General features: G+C 42.6%; 1 protein-coding gene across 4 annotated transcripts in view; it reads left to right on the forward strand.

The window, feature by feature from the left end:
• The window catches only part of GPR84 (G protein-coupled receptor 84), a 44,181-nt gene extending 30,619 nt beyond the window's left edge, over positions 1 to 13,562 (forward strand). For 3 of the 4 annotated variants that reach the window (XM_030195476.1, XM_030195477.1, XM_030195479.1), the window contains one exon: positions 11,870 to 13,562. In XM_030195476.1, coding sequence (XP_030051336.1) covers positions 11,936 to 13,075 — 1,140 coding nt within the window. In that variant the 5' untranslated portion in view covers positions 11,870 to 11,935 and the 3' untranslated portion in view covers positions 13,076 to 13,562. Of the gene's footprint in view, positions 1 to 2,119; positions 2,168 to 11,869 lie in introns of those variants that run through there. The other variant, XM_030195480.1, reaches the window with a different exon arrangement.
• The last annotated feature ends 7,975 nt before the right edge of the window (positions 13,563 to 21,537 follow it).

A 21,537-nucleotide genomic window follows, 5' to 3' on the forward strand; every position in this document is an offset into this window, starting at 1 on the left:
TGCAAGGGGGCAGGGGAGAGGGAGGGGGTTCCTCACACCACACACGCAGTCACTCTTTCTCTGTCTGCCACATACACTCTCACTCACACACTCACTGTCTTTGTCCCTCTCTCTCACACAGTGTCACACAGAAACACAAACACTGTCTCTCACACACTCTCTCTCTCGCACAAACACATACACTCTGTCTCTCTCTCTCTCTCTCATTCTGTGTCTGACACACACGCTCCATCTCTCACACACGCTCTTTCTGAAACATACACTCCAAGGAAAACCTTGCTAGCGCCCGTTTCATTTCTAACAGAAACGGGCCTTTTTTTTTACTAGTAAAGTATATAGCATAAATTCTATCTCAAATTCACTGTGAATTTGAAATAGAATTTATGCTATATATTTTACATTTAGTGATTTTTTTGATGAAGTAGTACTAAATTAGAAATGACTATTAGAAAAAGGTTATTGTTTGCTTTACAGAGGTTTTTAGATGCAAATGATTGATAACATGCAGTAGGCTCAAGGATTTGAAATAGTTTTACACTATAGGAGGACCAATAGCCTTGCCACTGATGGATACCTGATGCTTCCATGCTCCTTTCCTCTTTTTAGGAATGTCACAGTAGTTTTGCTCTTTTTTTTTTTTTTTTTTTGCATACATCTATTCGTGTAGACCTGGATTGACCACTGTGGAAGCAGGATACTGGGCTAGATGGATTCTGACCCAGTATGACTATGCTTATGCTCGTATCAGTGGTGTAGCAACAGGGACCCTTGGGGGCTTGGGTCTCCCCAAATTGGATCTGGTTTCCCTGATTTGGTTGGTGGGGATCCCCAACCCCCGCCGGCTGAAGCTCTGCTTCCTCTCACATCGCACCCGTGACATGAGAGGAAGCAGGGCAGGCAATGCATAGAGAACAGCACTGGAGAAAGGCTTCAGCTGGCGGGGGTTGGGAACTCCCATCAGCCAAGGTATGTGGGGGTTGTGGCAGGGAGGTGGGCCAAACTGTGCCCCCCCCCCCCACACACACACACTTTGGGCTCCGGACCTCCCAAACGTTAAGGTACTACTACTACTACTACTACTATTTAGCATTTCTATAGCGCTACAAGGCGTACGCAGCGCTGCACAAACATAGAAGAAAGACAGTCCCTGCTCAAAGAGCTTACAATCTATACCCCTAGTTAGTTCTTATGTTCATATTGAGCAATTGTTTTTTTTTTCTGATTTGTTGAAAGAAACAAAAATAAGGACTATAAGTTTCACAAATAGATTTTTTTCTGAATATTTTAAAGTCTTCGAGTCCTGTTTGTGTGAAAAACTCATCTCAGAGTGGACATTTGTTTTTGAGTGCAGTGGAGTTTTAGAATTTCCTTTAAAATCAGCCAGTGAAGGCCTTGGGGCACTCAATCTGTCCCTGCCTATTAGGGCAAGGCAAGGAGAAAAGAAGAACTGGTTCCCCATGGAAATATGGATAGAAGAGTTGTAGTAGGGACGACCAAAAATGTCCAAGGAGACCTGGTCCTCATTGAGAACCTTTATTCCATATGGCAAAGCAGTTCCAAGGGGTTCGATACAGACCGTGTTTCAGCAAATAGTTCCTGTGTCAGGATTCCAATAATTTGATAGAATATACCAATTCATATATGCAGAATTGCCAGTAAAACCAATGGAGGTCGTTTGTATCAATGGGCTCGAGTATGCTCTCAGTGGTCCACAACACAGTTTAGGTAAAAACATCATGCATGCGCTGTTGAGAATTGAAGAGTATCACGCAGGCCAGTTCCCCCGGTTCTCAGCCAACTTCACTAACTTTTAGGCTACTCCTAGTTTTCTTTCACCCCCTCCCCCCCTCATAACTTGGCTTGTATCCTCCACTCAGTTTTTGTGTCTTTGCACTAATGACCTCAAAGTGACTTAAATGTTCTTATTTGATTCCCCTAGAAAAAGTGTCCAGTTATAGTGCCTGTGCTGTGAAAACACTGATAAACACCAGGGGCCTGATAGTCAGCGGCACTCACCTGGGCCAGCCACTTATTTTCAATGACATTATCCAGATAATACAGCTGAGACAATCAATACTGACTGCAGCACTGCTTTTGGGACAGTACCAGGACCGTGCAGAGCACAACTGGAACTTATTTAGATACTAGTACCTGTATAAGTACCCAGGTAAGTTAGGATAAGTCCTGGTAGGCAGCTTATATCTGGATATGGGATAATGTTAAATGCCATGGTTAAATTTTGAAGTCAACGCTGATCATGTTACTTAAATATTAGGGGGGAGGGTGTGCACATTTTTGACCTTAAAGAACCCCTAAGGCCCTGTTTACTAACATAAGTACATAAGTATTGCCATACTGGGAAAAACCAAAGGTCCATCAAGCCCAGCATCCTGTGTCCAACAGTGGCCAATGCAGGTCACAAATACCTGGCAAGATCCCCAAAAAGTACAAAACATTTTATACTGCTTACCCCAGAAATAATGGATTTTCCCCCAAGTCCATTTAATAATGATCTATGGACTTTTCCTTTAGGAAGCCGTCCAAACCTTTTTTAAACTCCGCTAAGCTAACCGCCTTTGCCACATTCTCTGGCAACGAATTCCAGAGTTTAATTACACGTTGAGTGAAGAAAAATTTTCTCCGATTTGTTTTACATTTACTCCATTGTAGCTTCATCGCATGCCCCCTAGTCCTAGTATTTTTGGAAAGCGTAAACAGATGCTTCACATGTACCCGTTCAACTCCACTCATTATTTTATAGACCTCTATCATATCTCCCCTCAGCCGCCTTGTCTCCAAGCTGAAGAGCCCTAGCCGCTTTAGCCTTTCCTCATAGGGAAGTTGTCCCATCCTCTTTATCATTTTCGTCACCCTTCTCTGCACCTTTTCTAATTCCACTATATCTTTTTTGAGATGTGGTGACCAGAATTGAATACAATATTTGAGGTGCCATGGAGTGATACAAAGGCATTATAACATCCTCATTTTTGTTTTCCATTCCTTTCCTAATAATACCAAACATTCTATTTACTTTCTTAGCCGCAGCAGCACACTGAGCAGAAGGTTTCAACGTATCATCGACGATGACACCTAGATCCCTTTCTTGGTCCGTGACTCCTATTGTGGAACCTTGCATGCATACTAAGGCATGCTAGCATATTTAGTAGGTGCTAATGCTAGAGACACTCATATATTCCTATGGGTGTCTCTAGCATTGGCGTGTACTAAAAATGCTAGCACTCCTATAGCAGGGCTTTGTTAACAGGGCCCCTAGTTAGCTACAAAATAAATATCTATATTTACAATTTAGAAACATCTAAGCATAGAAGCCCAATGTATAGAATATGATGGCAGAGAACAGCTGCAAGGCCATTCACCAGGAGAGAGATCTCTGGATGGGCAGATCGCATTACCTCAAGATAGCAAAACAGTGTACACTCAATATTTTTCCTTTCCTTTTATTTTTTTCACTCTGTTTCTTTTCTTTAAAACAAACACAACAGCAGCAGCAACAACAAGAAAGAGAAAAACAAAATGAAAAAAGTCAGGTCCCTTCAAATAAAGCAATCTAAATTAAAGTACTATTCTGATTATGTGAGCAGGGACTGCATAGATCTTAAAAAAAACTTTACTTCCTAGTAAATAGCTTGACAAACTGAAGGGAGTTATTTGCTTCTAATGATTCTGTTCTGTCTGCAAATTCACTTGCCTTATTTTTTAGGTCTACGCAAGGCTTTTTTTGAGGGGGTACTGAGTACTGGCACCTTTTCCATTGTCTGCTAAAATTGACCCACGGACCCCAAGTTTTAATGAAAGAGCTCAGGCTCTACACGCTAATTTTGCCTTGTCATAGATTCTGTGACTGGTTGCAGGGGGCATGGCTGTTGTGGGGTGGGTCCCTCAGTGATCACCCCACTCCTGAAGGGTGGCCTAGCATTTGAGTACCGGCACCTTTTTTGCTAGAAAAAATACACTGGGTCTAAGGTAGAAAATGCTAGGTTGGTTAAGCGTAAGGAGGGTCTGGTTTCAGAACAACTAACTATCTGACCCATCATGTGATTCTGTATGATTTCCAATCTGGTTTTAGAAGCGGTTATAGTACTGAGACCATATTGGCAACATTATTAATGGAAGTCAGGATCTGAGAGAGTGTAACCCAGCTTATTTGTCCAGTCTTACCATAGCTTACATTGCCACTCATTTGTTATTCTCCCTAAATGGTCATACTTTAGTTCTCCCCTCTCCATGAAGAGCTCATGGGGAGTCTACTTGATCACTGGCTTTTTTTTTTTTTTTGGCTCCTGTTTTGTGGAATAAGCTACCTCAGAAACTTCATTTGGAACTTTTCCTAGAAGAATTTTAAAGTGGGCTTAAAGAGCTATCTTTTCTCAATAGAATTTGTGGTTTCATGAGAAGTAATAGAAGAAGGGTGATTGCAGTGGTCACTGTGTTTCTCTTTTATTTTCCTCCCTCTCTCTCTCTCTCCTTTTTACTCATTGGTGTGATTGATGTGCCTTTCCTGTTTTAAATGGAGTTCTTTTTAGTTGTCTTTTATGAGTTTTTATTGTATAGTGACTAGCCTTGGCTTGTCCAAATTTGGTGATAAATCAAATTTTGTAAAGAAACATAAAAGATCAACATTAATTCAGAAATGTAGTCAACCTTCACATGTTGCAGGCTACGCATGTAAGTGCAGCAGACCTCTCAGATCAGTGGGGCTGGGAGATAGTCCAGAGGCCAGTGCACAAGATGATTAGTTTAGCGGGGTTTAAAAAAGGTCTGGATAGCTTCCTAAAGGAAAAGTCCATAGACCATTTTTACATTGACATGGGGAAAATCCACTGCTTATTTCTGGGATAAACAACATAAAATGTTTTGAACTTTTTCGCGATCTTGCCAGGTATTTGTGACCTGGATTGGCCATTGTTGGAAACAGGATGCTTGGCTTGATGAACATTTGGTCTGTTCCAGTGTACAATACTTATGTACTTATGTAATATTAGTAAGGTCTGTGGCCGAATGCACAATTCTCTGAAAAATCCTCTCCCAACAAAACACAAGATTCCCTAAAGGCAGGCTTTAATAGTAAAAGGTAATATTTATTTGCATTTGTATCCCACATTCCCCCACCTACTGTATTTGCAGGCTCAATGTGGCTTACATAGATTTGTTGACATTGTCATATCAGGATATTAGATACAGTTAGTCATGTGTAACGATCAAGGAAGGGAAGAGGGAAGAAGGAAGGGAGTGATTAGGATGGTTATAGAAGGTGGGATTTCATCATTGAGTGGGTTGGTGAAGTGACTTAGTGAGGTTATTGGTTCTCATTGTAGGCCTTGTTGAAGAAGAATGTTTTCAGAGATTTTTGAAAGATAGTTGTTTCGAAGATTGCTTTCAAGTCTGTGGGTAATGCATTCCATAACTGTGTACTCATGTACGAGAAGGTAGTGGCATGCATCAGTTTGTACTTCAGTCCTTTATAGTTGGGGTAGTGCAGGTTGAGAAATTTGCGAGATGATCTTGTGGCGTTTCTGGGAGGTAGGTTCACGAAGTTTAGCATGTAGATTGGGGCGTCTGCATGAATGATTTTGTGTACAATCATGCAGATCTTGAACACAATGCATTCCTTAAGTGGGAGCCAGTGAAGTTTTTCTCTTAGTGGTTTTGCACTTTCATATTTAGTTTTTCCAAATATGAGTCTGGCGGCTGTATTCTGGGCAGTTTAGAGTTTTTTGATTGTCTGTTCTTTGCACCCGGCGAACAGTGCATTGCAGTAGTCCAGATGACTTATTACCATTAATTGTACCAGGGTACGGAAGATGTATCTCGGGAAGAAAGGTTTTACTCTTTTAAGTTTCCACATGGTGTAGAACATCTTTTTCATCGTGTTTTTCACGTGGGTGTCAAGCGTGAGGTTTCGATCAATGGTGACTCCCAGAATTTTCAAGTTTTTTGAGACCGGGAGGGAACAGTATGGTGTGATTATGGTGTTGAAGTTTTTTGTGTTATGTTGTGAGGTGAGTACAAGCATTGTATTTTTTCTGCGTTAAGTTTTAGTCGGAATGCATCTGTCCAGGTGTGCATTATTTGGAGGCTTTGGTTTATTTTGTTGGTGATTTCATTTAGGTCATATTTGAATGGGATGTAAATTGTGACGTCATCTGCATAGATGTAGGGGTTGAGGTTTTGATTGGCTAGTAGCTTGGCTAGAGGTATCATCATTAGGTTGAATAATATTGGTGAGAGAGGGGATCCCTGGGGGACCCCACACTCAGGTATCCATGGTGGTGGTGATCTGTCCGCGTTCATTGTTACTTGGTACGATCTTGTGGTCAGGAATCCTTTGAACCATTTGAGAATAGTGCCTCCTACTCCGAAGTGTTCTAGTATATGTGTTAGTATATCATGGTTGACCATGTCAAAGGCACTGGACATGTCGAATTGCAGGAGGAGGATGTTGTTACCAGTCGCAATTGCTTGTGCTGTGATTCGTCCGAAATCCTGATTGGGACTCGTGCAGAATTGAGTGTTTATTTAGGTATTCAGTAAATTGTTTCATCACTATGCCTTCCATGAGTTTGGTCATGAGTGGAATGGATGCTACTGGTCGATAGTTGGTTAGGTCCATTGTGCTTTTTTTAGCATCTTTCGGTAATGGAGTGAGTAGGATGTTTCCTTTATCCATGGGAAAGAGTCCATTTTGAAGCCTGTAATTTATGTGGTTCGTGAGGTCTGTTTTGAATTGTTTGGGTGCGGATCTTATTAGACTATTGGGGCAGATGTCTAATTTGCATTGCGATTTGGTGTATTTTCCTAGCCAATATGAGATTTCTTTTGATGAGAGCGTGTCGAAGTCGGTCCATGATCGATCTGCTGGGTATTCTCCAGGATTTGGGTCTAGACACTCAAGGATATTTGTGTAGTCCGTTGTGTTAGTGGGTATCATGAGTCAGAGATTTATGATTTTTTCATTGAAGTAGTTCGCAAGGTTGGTTGCTGAAGGGGTGTCTGCGTTGTTGGAGGTGACTTTGGTAGTATTTAGAAGGTTGTTTACGAGTGAGAAGAGTTTGTGTGTATCCTTATAGTTTGGTCCTATTTTGGTTTTGTAATAGGTCCTTTTAGTTTGTCTGATCGTGTATTTGTATTTTCTTTGTAGTTGTTTCCAGTCTTTGAGTGTATTTTCGTCTTTTCTCTTTCTCCATGCTCTTTCTAGTCTTCTGACCTATGTTTTTAGTTCCTTCAGTTCTTCGTTGAACCATGGTATTGAGTTTTTTCTATGTGAGGTTCTGGTTTGGAGTGGTGCTATGTTATCTAGTATTGTTCTGCTTCTGTTATCCCATTCTTGAAGAAATTGGGGTGAGTCTGTAGGTGTTGTCCATTCGTCGGTATATAATTTTTGCCAGAATATTAGTGGGTCTATTTTGCCTCTCGTAGTGTAGGTTTGTTGTTTTTGTTGTGTCTTTTTTGTTCTCCAGTGGAGGGAAAGGTTTGCACTGTAGTGATCGGACCATGGCCTGGCTGTCCATATTGTGTCTATTAGTGTGAGATTTGGTTCTGTTGAGAATTTGTGGGTGATGATATCTAATGTATGTCCTTTGTTATGGGTGGGTTGTATGTTAGTTTCTTCCAGGTGAAGGTTGATATCTCCTGGGTGGAAATGGAAGTATTCGATATGAAATCCAGAAAGTGCGTTTGTGAGTCTGTAAAATAAGATTAGATTTAGATGATCACGTAGGTTGGGGTGGTTGATTCTGACTGAGGCTATTTCGAGTTGGGGAAGAATAGATTCTGCTGTTGTTGTGACTGTGAATTGAGATTTATAGATTATTGCTATGCCTCCTCCTCTTTTTCCTTCTCTTGTCCAGTGGGTAATTTTGTATCCTGGAGGACAGAGCTCTAAAATTATTGGATCATTGGGATCATGGATCTAAGTTTCGTTAATAAGTAGGAAGTCAAGATGGTCAGTTGTAATCTAGTCGGTTAGTATCGTGGTTTTATTGACTGCTGATCTGGCATTGATGTATCCTATTTGTATTTGTTGGTGTTCAGACTGGTTTGAGGTAGTGGTAATTTTTATCAGTTGTCTGTCTTCTTGGTGTATAAGTTTGTTATGTCCTTTCGTTCCTTTCTGTTGTTGGTGACCGTGGTTAGTGGTTTTTTCGTACCATTGTTTAGTTGTTTGGATAGGCATGTTGTGTATGTGTTTTGTGGTTGGTTTGTGAATTGTGGGGGTCAAGGTTGCCAGATGGGAAAAATTTTCCCATCCCAAAATCAGCCTAAAACCCGCCCAAAAAACGCCCAAAATCAAACCCCGCCTCCCACGTCACAAACCCCGCCTCTCACGCCAGAAACCCCGCCTCCCGTGTCACAAACCCCGCCTCCCGCGTCACCCCTGACGTCGTTAACCCCGTCCCTGACGTCGACACGCCCCTGAAAAGCTTCTATTGGACCAAATTGGACCAATAGAAGCCCAGGGAAAGCTTCTATTGGACCAAATTGGACCAATAGAAGCCCCGGAAAAAAAAGCACACAGCGGCCACAGAGAAGAGCCCAAACCCGCACCCCCGCAGCTGCCAAAATTTTGCCGCAACTGCTGCAAGAGAAGCCGCCCAGTGTTGCGGGAAGACCGCAACCCTGGCAACTCCAGTGGGGGTAGTGATGCTTGTGTTAGGGGTTATGGTTGTATGGTGGGTTAGGGAGAGATAGTAGGTAATTAGGAATATTAATTTGTTGGGGATCATATCAGTGTTAGTTATTTAGGGTGGTTTAGTAAATTACAGTTCAAGATGTGGTATGAGACTGTGAGATGTCTATTAAGCATTTAGAAGGTATTTAGTAGGTTATGAATCGTGCTTCAATATGGTACTATGAGATATGTGGTAAGCATTCAACCGACATTTAAATTATAGTTTTTGATGCAGTGTTATGATATGAGATGCCTAATAAGCAGTTAAAAGCATTACAGATCTTGTTTCAATGAGATGCTATGGAAAACCTAGCAAACATGTAAAAGGCATTTAGCTTACAGTTTTAGATGCAGTATTATGATATGAGATGCCTAATAAGCAGTTAAAAGCATTACAGATCTTGCTTCAATGAAATGTTATGGAAAACCTAGCAAACATGTAAGAGGCATAAAGCTTACAGTTTTAGATGCAATATTAAGATACTTAACCTACCTAGAAATTACATATAAATAATATTTAACCTACATATAAATTATATATATACTGTTCTAGGTATGCTTAACATCAATTATACGTATGTAGGAGTTTTAGTAGATTGGGTTGGGATTGAGTCTTTCCAATTCTCTGTGAGCAGGAAAGCCAGTCGGCTCAGTCTTTGTATCCCTGATCCTGCCCAGCCGTCACCGTATACTCGAGGCAGAGCTTGCAAATCCACAAGCTGCTGCAGAGGTTTAATAGACAGGAATGGAATGGAAGTGAGACTATCTAGTCCATTGCTCTCTATGATGAAGTCATCTTTTCAGCTATAGAGGGTCTAGCCCTGTGCCTAATATTAGATAGGCACAGTAAAATCATAGGAAAAATTGTAGCAGGGAGAATGTTCAGAATTATTATAACATTCATATTTATTGAGCTCTCCAAAAATGTACAAATATATACAAAAGAAGTATACATAAGTACATAAGTATTTCCATACTGGGACAGACCGAAGGTCCATCAAGCCCAGCATCCTGTTTCCAACAGTGGCCAAACCAGGTTAGAAGTACCTGGCAAGATCCCAAAACAGTACAATACATTTTATGCTGCTTATCCTGGAAATAAGCAGTGGATTTTCCCCAAGTCCATTTTAATAATGGTCTATGGACTTTTCTTTTAGGAAGTCATCTAAACCTTTTTTAAACCCTGCTAAGCTAACTGCTTTTACTACATTCTCTGGCAACAAATTCCAGAGTTTAAGCAAATAGTCCATAAGATGAGGGGTGCAGCTAGCCCTCTGATTTTGGGGGTGCCCAGGGGTAGACTGGAGGGCAACACATTTCTCTCTCCCATCCTCTCCCCCCCCCCCCCCATGCATGCTAACCATACCTTTGCTGGCGGGGATGCCAAGGCCCTGTTAGCCAGTACTCAAGCTGCTCCCCTCCTCCTCATGCTGCTTCATGCCTGCAGAGCATGCTTAAGAAGTTCAAGTGTTGGCAGATGCAGGCAGGAAACAACACGAGAAGGCGGGGAGCAGCGGCACTGCATTTATTTGGCTAGCAGGGCTTCAGGATCCCTGACAGCAAAGGTAAAGGGGTGCTGCAGTTCTGCATAAGACAGAAGTAAAATAGTTGCAAAAAATATCAAAGTTTCAATTGAATTATGATTCTTGCTCTTATCTGTACAGTACTCTTCTCGCTATTCTCCTGCATTTTTCACAACTCTTGACAGCCTGAATGAATGTTGCAGCCCTAGGGACTTTGAAAGTTCCTTTTGTCTCTCTCTTAAAGTGTCAGCAGCCTCTTTCCTCTTTACCAGTTGTTCACAATTATACTCTAGCTTCTGGGCATAGGTTAAGTACCCTATTCTCTCACTTTCATTTGTAGGTAAACACATCTCCTGTACTCTGCTCACACCCACTCTACCTCTTTCCTGGGGCTCTATGTTCCCCAGTGTTCCCTCTCCCCAGTGTTCCCTCTCTCTTAGATCAGACAGGCCAGGTGATACCCAAGATTTGAACCCTACCTTAGGCCAGGGTCTCAACAGTTGCCAGCTCCATTATTTTATTATTTGCATTTTGCTCACACCTTTTTCAGTAGTAGCTCAAGGTGAGTTACAATCAGGTACACTGGATATTTCTCTGTCCCAGGAGGGCTCACAATCTAAGTTTGTACCTGAGGCAATGGAGGTTTACGTGACTTCCCCAAGATCACAAGGAATAGCAGTGGGATTTCAACCGGCCACCTCCGGATTGCAAGACCGGTGCTCTAACCACTAGGCCACTCCTCCATTACTCCCCAGCATCCAATCCTTTCCCACATAAGAACTGTAGAGTAGTGCAGCATCACTCAGTTACTGTCTTCTAAGGATCAGGATCAGATCTTTCTGATGATCTATCCCTCCTTTCTATCTGGTACTCAGTGCCTCATGAGATAGCTGGGGACCAGACTAGCAATGCCTGTGCTTACTGCTCCTTCTCCTTAGCCCGAGCAAGGAGCCAAGGCTCAGATAGGCTCCAGAGAGAGGTAACCCACCTACAGTAGTGTTTCATGTTCCTAGTTGGACTCCCTCTGGGTGAAGAACTCCTCCTTGAAGTCATCCCTCCAAAAGCTTAGACCTCAATTCTATTGGGCTACTATCATTGAATAGACCATCCCCATATTCAGATTTGACTAGCACCTTTTTTGCAGCAGGGGCCTAGATGTTCTTCCCGAAACTGTACAGAAAGGCACATTTTGGTAGCCTATTGTGAAGGAGCAAAGTGCGAAGTGATTTTGCAAATGGTTTGTAAAATGCAGAAATTCCAGAATTTTTTTTTTGCATAAAGCCCTCTTTTGTCAAGCCACTTTGAACTTTAGACCTTCAACCCCAGTAGTAGTTAAGATGCTGATGCTTTTGAAGTCTACAGAAAGCTATTTGCTCATTGCTAATACCAATGAGGGTGAAACTATAAGAAAATGCCAAATATTTTATTTTTCATTGCTCAAAGGTTTGACAAAAATTTCTAGAGGTGGTCTGAAAATGTGTCATCCTAGTCTGCTGTGTAAGAAGTAACCCAATTCCTCAGCGGTTACCTAACCTCATTGTGGCTTCCATATCTGCTGATTTCAAAGTAGAATATTTATGTCAGAAATAGGTGGCAGAAAACTGTCAGCTCATTCTGTTTTTTAGTATCTGATGTTTGCATTTCTCTTTTTGTTTAGAAGTGGAAAAACCTTAAACCCGCCTGTCCTGTATAGAAGGAAAATTCCGCTGACACTGCCTCAGAGATGTCCAACGAGACAGATGAGTTCTCCTGCTACGACCCTTCCATAGTGACTTACCGTTATGTGGGTGTGACTTGGGGGATCATCGTGTCCCTGGTGGGAACGGTGGGGAACATCTTCACAATCTTGGCTTTCATGCTTGACAAGAAGTTACAGACACGCTTCAATCTCTTGATTATAAACCTCACCCTGGCGGATATACTCTACTGCACCTTCCTGCAGCCCTTCTCTGTGGATGCCTACCTCCACCTGTACTGGCGGAGCGGGACTACCTTTTGCAGGGTCTTTGGCATGCTGCTCTTCGTTTCAAACTCTGTCTCCATCCTCACCCTTTGCCTGATTGCTGTTAGCCGCTATCTACTCATTGCTAACACCAAGTTATTTGACCGCATTTTCACCAGGGTTCGTATGTTACTTATCATACTGGGTACCTGGGTGATTGGGTTTGCTAGCTTTGCCCCTCTTTGGAATGTCTTTGTCCTGGTCCAAAAAGTATGCACCTGTAGCTTTCATCGAATCAAGGGGAGACCTTATACTACAATTCTGATGGCCTTCTATTTTGTGGTGGGCCTTGGGTGTGTAGGAGTCTTCTATTTCTTGATCCATAGGAAAGTAAAGGCAGCTGCAAAAGCTCTGGATCAGTACAAACTGAAGATGCCAAATGTGAAGAGTGACCATGTGGCTGGCAGCAATTCGACAATCCATGGTAAAGTCTACAAGCCGGACAGCGGGATGGATACAGGAGCTTCACAGTCCAGTGAATGTGTTTCTGATCAGACATCCAAAACCATAATCACACCTGAAAATTCATCAACCCAATCCAGTCAGATTACATCCCAGACAGCTCCTTCCAAAAGCCCTGCCCCAGCAGTTCCATGTCAGCCCAAGAACAGCAACTTAGAATTCAGGAAGGTCACTCGTATGTGCTTTGTGGTCTTCCTCTTTTTCGTCCTCAGCTACATTCCATTTCTTCTCCTGAACATCTTTGATGCCAAGAGCAGAGCACCTCAGATGCTTCACATGATAGCAGCCAACCTGACGTGGCTGAACAGCTGCATCAACCCAGTGCTTTATGCTGCCATGAACCGCCAGTTTAGGGAAGCCTACCAGAAAGTCATTTTCACTGCCATCAGGAGAGCCTAGGTACAACCCTTGAAACAAAAACCATCACTGATTGATGACTAACTCATCACCTATGTGCTTTTACCAGAACTGGAAGCTTAGTGGATTTTATGCCACCATTCTGATGTAACAGCTCTCTCTCTCTCTCTGAAAAATCAACAAATTTCCAAGAAATATTTGAAGATGGAAACAAGGTGGTAGAGCAAAGACAGTATGGAGGACTAAGTCGCAACAACTTTTCCTTGAGACTGTTGAGACGTGAAAGTTGTTCTTGCAATCAACTCTTTTTAGCCCTTTTAAGTCAAAACGGATTGATATGGACCCAGTAAACCAGTGTTCCCTTGGGAGGTCATGGACCACACATTAAGTGAAACATTTACAGTGTAATCACTTTGATGACTTATTTATTATTTCTATCTGTGTTGGTTTTTCATGAGTGTTAATAAAGAAAAATAAAATAAAAAGAAGAAGAAGAAATGCCAAAACTGTTCTTGCTGTGCCCAGTTTCCTTATAAAGCATATTAGGTATTGATGCTGTGAAGGGATCGTGCTGTCCCAACCTTTGTTTACTACCTGAAGGGGTCTTTTACAAAGGCATGCTAATGATTAGTGCGTGCTAAACACTAGAGACGCCCATAGGAATACATGGGCATCTCTAGCATTTAGCGCATGCTTATTTTTAGCGCACACTAAAAACGCTAACATGCCTTTGTAAAAGGACCACTGAGTTTACTGATTTTTAGGTCACTTTCCAGCTCATTTTCGAAAGTGATCCCTGGCCATCTTCCGACATAAATCGGGAGATGGCTGGCAATCTCTGGAAACCGGCGAAATCGGTATAATCGAAAGCAGATTTTTTGACACCTTCACCGCTTTCCCGTCGCAAAGCCGGCGAATGTTCAAGGGGGTGTGTCGGCAGGGTACCAAAGGCAGGACATGGGCGTGTTTAAGAGATGGCCGGCTTTACCCGATAATGGAAAAAATAAAACCAGCGATGACGAGCATTTCGCCAGTTTCACTTGGTCCCTTTTTATTCACGACCAAGCCTCAAAAAGGTACCCCAACTGACCAGCTGACCACAGCACGGAATCGGCGATGACCTCCCCTTATTCCCCCAGTGGTTACCAACCCCCTCCCACCCTAAAAAAAACAAACTTTACAACATTTTGTTGCCAGCCTCAAATGTCATACCCAGCTCCATGACAGCAGTATGCAAGTCCCTGGAGCAGTTTTTAGTGGGTACAGTGCACTTCAGGCAGGCGGACCCAGACCCATCCCCCCCCCCCCCACCTGTTACACTTGTGGTGGTATATGTTGAGCCCTCCAAAACCCTCCAAAACCCCCCAAAACCCACTGTACCCACATGTAGGTGCCCCCCTGCACCCCTTAGGGCTATGGTAGTGGTGTAGAGTTGTGGGGAGTGGGTTTGGGGGGGGGATTTGGGGGGCTCAGCACCCAAGGGAAGGGAGCTATGTACCTGGGAGCTATTTTTATTATTTTTTTTTTTTTAGAAGTGCCCCCTAGTGTGCCCGGTTGGTGTCCTGGCATGTGACGGGGGCCAGTGCACTACAAATGCGAAAATACGGTTGGCTCTGCCCGCTTGCAGCGCCGGCCCCGGAGATGCCCGGCCATAGAGATGGCCGGCGCCTTTCAATTATGCCCCTCTTTCTGTGTAGATTGATGGTAGCTGTGCTGGTCCCAGAAAAAAAGCAGATCCTTTGCAGGTTGGGAGACTTTCTTTTGGACTAAACTGATGACCCCAGAATGATGATCCAGAAGGACTTTCAGGACCACAAAGTTCCCTTCCTCACCAGAGGGAATAATACTTCATCCCTCATAATGTCACCTCAGAGAAAATATGAGGGGCATTTTTGAAAGGGACGTCCATCTTTTGATATGGACGTCCTCACAAAATGTCCCAATTCAGGGGTGGGGAAAACCCGTATTTTCAAAACAAGATGAACATCCATCTTTTGTTTTGAAAATACCGCCAGGGATGTCCAAATCCTTAAATTTGGTCATCTCTAGATTTGGTCGTTTCTAATTTTCGGCGATAATGGAAATGAAGGACGTCCATCTCAGAAACGACCAAATGCAAGCCATTTGGTCATGGGAGGAGCCAGCATTTGTAGTGCCCTGGTCCCCCTGACATGCCAGGACACCAACCGGGCACCCTAAGGGGCACTGCAGTGGACTTCATAAATTGCTCCCAGGAACCTAGCTCCCTTATCTTGTGTGCTGACCCCCCCAACCCCCCCCCCAAAAAAAAACCCCACTATCCACAACTGTAAACCACTACCATAGCCCTTATGGGTGAAGGGGGGCACCTACATGTGGGTACAGTGGGTTTCTGGTGGGTTTTGAAGGGCTCACATTTACTACCACAAGTGTAACAGGTAGGGGGGTGGGTATGGGCCTGGGTCCGCCTGCCTGAAGTGCACTGCACCCACTAAAACTGCTCCGGGGGCCTGCATACTGCTGTGATGGACCTGAGTATGACATCTGAGGCTGGCAATCAATATTTTGAAAGATATTTTTGAGGGTGGGAGGGGGTTAGTGACCACTGGGGGAGTAAAGGGAGGTCATCCCCGATTCCAGTGGTCATCTGGTCATTTTGGGCACCTTTTTGTGCCTTGGTCGTAAGAAAAACACAACCAGGTAAAGTTGTCCAAGTGTTCGTCAGGGACGTCCTTGTTTTTTTCGATTATGGGTCAAGGACGTCTATGTGCTAGGCATGCCCAAGTCCCGCCTTCGCTATGCCTCCTACATGCACCCTTGAACTTTGGCCGTCCCTGCGACAGAAAGCAGTTGGGGACGTCCAAAATCAGCTTTCGATTATACCGATTTGGATGACCCTGGGAGAAGGACGTCCATCTTCCGATTTCTGTCAAAAGATGGGCGTCCTTCTCTTTCAAAATTGAGCCTGTATATGACCCTGATAATATCAAACATGTAAAAGTTCCCTTCTTCACCATAGGGGATACTTCATCCCTCACAATGTCACCTCAGAGACAATATATACCCTGATAATATCAAACATGGAGAAAAATATAAAGGTACAAAGATATAGAACATGTATAAAAAGTCATAATTTTATCAAGAAAGAGTTACACAGATAACTTCAGCTGTTTTGTAGGGAAATGCAATATTAAATTTCTATAAAAAGACCCGAGTCGATATTCAAAGTGGTTTAATTGGCCAGAAACATTACCTATTTGGGGCTAACCGCTAATTTTCAGTGATACTTAACTAGTTAGTGCCGCTAAAAATGCCCTGTTAGCGCCAATCTCAAAACCAGCTATTTTGTGGCATTCCAGGGGCTGAGACAGCCACTGCCAATATTCAGCACTTAATTGACTCAGGTAATCTCATAAATAGGACAGCATAAAAGTCAGCTCTATCTTTATGCAGTTTGCTATAGCCAGTTAAGCGCTGAATATCGCACTTAACTGGCTATGCCAGCCGTTCCCAACTCAGTCCTTGGGCCACACTTAGTCCCATTGGGTTTTAAGGATATCTGCAATGAATATTCATCTCAAAATTATTAACAACGGTATATATATATATTACAAATTAGTTTTCTTTATTAATTCAATTAAATAATACCTGAAAATTTTCACCAAATATATCACATTGTTATAAAATCCAATCAACTCTTCCCAAACATACACTCACATCCTAATTTCTCATCCATACCTTTAAACCACATATACACATACCAGGACTAATAAATCAGAGAAAATATTTCTTCACCCAACGCATAATTAAACTCTGGAATTCGTTGTCGGAGAACGTAGTGAAGGCGGTTAGCTTGGCAGAGTTTAAAAAGGGGTTGGACGGTTTCCTAAAGAACAAGTCCATAAACCACTACTAAATGGACTTGGGAAAAATCCACAATTCTGGGAATAACATGTATAGAATGTTTGTACGTTTGGGAAGCTTGCCAGGTGCCCTTGGCCTGGATTGGCCGCTGTCGTGGACAGGATGCTGGGCTCGATGAACCCTTGCTCTTTCTCAGTGTGGCATTACTTATGTACTTATCTCAGTGGATATCAATACTTGACAGCCAACACACTGTTACAATAATAGTTTTCCGATATTTGAAGTCATACGATGCTCATAACACATTGTCCAGTCTATCCCCATATGAGGATTTCAATGTTATATTTTGCATCAAACTTGAAATATTCTTCAAAGGTGAAGTAGAAGATTCAAGTTTGATGGAAAATATAACATTGAAATCCTCATATGGGGATAGACTGGACAATGTGTTATGAGCATCGTATGACTTCAAATATCGGAAAACTCTTATTGTAACAGTGTGTTGGCTGTCAAGTATTGATATCCACTGAGATAATAGTCCTGGTATGTGTATATGTGGTTTAAAGGTATGGATGAGAAATTAGGATGTGAGTGTATGTTTGGGAAGAGTTGATTGGATTTTATAACAATGTGATATATTTGGTGAAAAATTTCAGGTATTATTTAATTGAATTAAAGGAAACTAATTTGTAATATATATACAGTTGTTAATAATTTTGAGATTACATTGGTACTACTAGTTAATGAGTGTGAACCTTGATTTATGTGTGGTTAGACAATGAATATTCATGAGTTAGATTTGCATGCAATTAAGGCAGTGCATGCAAATCTATCTCATGCATTGTCATTGTAGATATCCTGAATACCCAATGAGACTAGGTGTGCCCGGAGGACTGGGTTGGAAATGACTGGGATATGCTTTAGCTGGCTCTACAAACCTAGAAATTCCATGCCGAAACCTAGACATGGTCTGGCACTGAATTTCCGGGCATAACACCTGCGGCAGTCACCACCAGCTGAATATTGACCCTACCATTTAAAAAATGCATATGATTAGATTTTTAGGGGCAAGGAAAAACTATTTGGAACCCTCAGTTATCTAAAACTCCTGTTTTTCATATTGTGTCACAGGTTATATAATGCTTTCTTGATAAAACTATGAACGTTTCCTACATGGTCTATATTTTTGTACCCCTTGTTTATCTTCATTTGATTAATTTGTGGGGTTGTTTTGTATTCTATGAGTTTTTTTGTTTGTTTTTGTTTTAGCTATTTTTTTTTGGGGGGGGGGGGGGATTACAGTAACAGTGCTGCTATAAAGATAGTCCATCATCCTGATAATCTTGATGGATGTAGTGGAAACAAACTGTATCTGAATTCAAGAAAGCATGGGACAAGCACATGGGATCTCTAAGGGAGAGGTAGTAGATGGTACGGATGGACAGACTAGATAAGCCATATGGTCTTTATCTGCCATCATTTTCTATGCTTCTGTATTACCTCAAATATGTCAGATATGGGATATCTCGCTTATCCACGGCCTTTCTCCCACATTTACTCAGTGGACGTTTCCTAATGATAAATATGCTTCTTGCTCTTGCCTTTGTCTTTTGGTATCTCATATTCCTTTGCTACATGTTACCTTGTTTACATTGAAGAAACTTCTGTGTTGATGTTAATATTACTATTACTAATTAATAGTACAGTACAGTCTTCATTAGCTGATGTAAACGAGGAACGACCCGTGATCGGATATGTGAAGAGTCAGATAATATGGAAAACAAGCATAAACCCCTCAAATAATGCATAAACAAAGGGACAACAATTTTCAAAAATTGTTGTAAAACAAAGATTTTTAATAGAAATAAATGCAATGACATCATCAGTGGGGGGGGGGGGGGGGTTGTCGGATATGCCGGATGGTCAGATTAGCGAAGGTCAGATAATCGAAACTGTACTGTATCTGTATGTATATCTTCGGGGGGGGGGGGGGGAAGGTGATGAGGGTGCTTTGGAGGGGATGTGGGGGACAGGGTGGAGGAGGTTAGGGATTGGGGTACTTTTCAGGGACCTATGTTTGCACTGGTTCCTTTTTGTATTCATGAGAGGGATTTGGATTGCACTTGAAAATTCTGAATAAAAACCTATAGTAAAAAAAAAAAAAGATATGAGATATCATCCCTGACAGCATCACTGCACACATTTGACATTACCTTCATGTATCTGTAAAGTGATGAGCAAACCTATCGGTGCTACACAAATAATACCAGTACTACTACAATCACTTCATGGGCAGAATTTACCCTGACAGCATTATTACATTAATGGGATACTACCTCAAAATTGTACTCATGTGTCTCTGCCTTGATGGTGTCACTTCAAATACAAGGTATTTCCCAACAGACAAGATATTATCCTTATAAAGACATCTTAGACATTAATGGGGCAATTCCACAATCTAGGTGCTCACTTTTAGGAGTGTGTTACATGCAGAAATGTTTAGAATGTGTGTATTTACGTGTGTAGGTGCATTTGTGTGTGTGTGTGTATAAGTGCTAGAATGGTGCCTACATGCTGTTCTGCAAATATCTGCTTAATTTACATACAGGGTCCTTTTACTAAGGTGCGCTAATGGATTTAGCGCATGCCAATGACCTTAGTAAAAGGACCTGCTAGTGCAGTGGTCCCCAAACCTGGTCCTGGAGGCACCTCTGCCAGTCAGGTTTTCAAGATATCCACAATGAATATTCATGAGAGGGATTGCATGCAGTGGAGGCAGTGCATGCAAATCTCTCTCATGAATATTCATTGTGGATTTCCTGGAAACCTGACTGGCAGGGGTGCCTCCAGGACCAGGTTTTGGAACCACTGCCTTAGTGTGTATTTGCAAGGGGGCGTACAAATGGGAGGAACATGGCTGGGACACTGGCTAGGGTCTCACTCGCGCATGTAAATGACAGAATACTGGAAGTTCTGGGCATCCCTGCCGCACTTAGGTGGTCACACTTATACTGGCTCTATGGCTGGCATAAGTGTCAGCATGCTAGTATTCTATAAATCAGGAGCATAGCCAGACCTGTCATTTCGGGTGGGCCCTTCCCACCCCCACCCATGTACATACAATACAGTTTTGTAAAACCTTTCCCTCCTCCCCTGCCCCACATATCATTATATTTCTCCCACTCCACACGTCATCTGCTCCTTTCTCCCCCTGTCCCCTTGCCTTCTCTCCGACCCCCCCCCCCCCTGGTCTACCTCCAAGCCAAGCCTTCACTGACAACAATTCCTGTAGGTAACCTGCACCAGCTCTGCAGGTTTCCCTCTACCGCATCCCAGCTGCGTCTCTGAAAAAAAAGGAAGCAATGTCATCGAGGGCAGGATGTGGTAGAGGGAAGCCTGCAGGGCCGGTGCTGGTTGCGTACAGGAATTGCTGCAGGCAACTGCGCAAAGGTAGCCTGGTGGGGGGGGGGGGGTTCAGAGACAGATGGGCAGTTGCCATGGCACCAGCGGTGAAGAGAGAGAGAGAGAGAGAGAGAGAGAGAGAGAGAGAGAGAGAGAGAGAGAGAGGAGTGAAGCACTGCCATTGAGGTGTTTTGTGGGCTACTAGACTGGATGGGCCTGAGGCAAGAATGGGTGGGCCTGGGCCTGTACCCATGCAGGCCCACCCGTATGTATGCCACTGCTATAAATGAAAGTAAGCGCCTGCTTTTCATCAGGTGGTTAAGACACATTTATTTATGCAAGTATTCCTCAATTTGGGGGGTTGAGTCTGATATTGTGGCGCTCGACTGTTTGGAGTCATTTCTTTTACATAAGCTTTCTTTAGTTAGGTGTTTTGTATTTTTTAATGTATGTTTTCCTTTGTGAAACTGCCTAGGGATAGGTGGGGTATCAAATTTTTAAATAAATATATATATAGGCTCCTACTGGCCAAATTGGAGATGCACAGTTATAGAACAGCTTCCTATAGGGGTTATTTCATCAAGCTTTTTTTGACATGTAAAGCCAGGGTTACATGTGGACAAGGAATTTTATAAAACTGCTCTGCTGTGTACACTGCACAAAGCACACATACTTATGCACACACCACATGTGGGTATTCATGGGGGTGGTGTCAGTTGAGTGGAGCAGGGATGGAGTTGCGATGTACATGTGTATTTTATAGAATATGTGGGTACCCACACATTTATATTTTCTTCAGAGTGGTTGTACATTTGTGTATTAGAATCTGTTCTCTTGGGCCTGCCTCTGGGTACTTAACGGTCGATATTCAAAGCGATTTAAAGGAGCAGAAGAGGCTCATGGCCGTTTAAATCGTTTGTCTGGATCTAACTAGGTATATTCAGAGGCACTTAACTGGCTAGTGCTGCTGAATAGACCCAGTTAGTACCTTAGCCAAAACTGGCTATTTTGTGGGCAGTGTGGGGGTGGAGTTGGCACTTTGGTTAAGATGGTTGTGCTATCTTGCTTCCCTTTGTGTTGCGTTGGTTTTGTTTTGATTTTAGACTGATTTTTGATCTTCATGTAAACCGCCTTGATGCGTATTTGTTACGTGAATGGCAGTATATCAAGTTTTCCAAATAAAATAAATAAATAAATAAACTTATCTGGTTAACTGCCAATATTCAGAACTTACCTGGATAAGTTAACCAGGTAGCTAG

The sequence above is a fragment of the Microcaecilia unicolor genome, chromosome 3 (assembly GCF_901765095.1).
Source record: "Microcaecilia unicolor chromosome 3, aMicUni1.1, whole genome shotgun sequence".
In the NCBI taxonomy this organism is placed as follows: domain Eukaryota; kingdom Metazoa; phylum Chordata; class Amphibia; order Gymnophiona; family Siphonopidae; genus Microcaecilia; species Microcaecilia unicolor.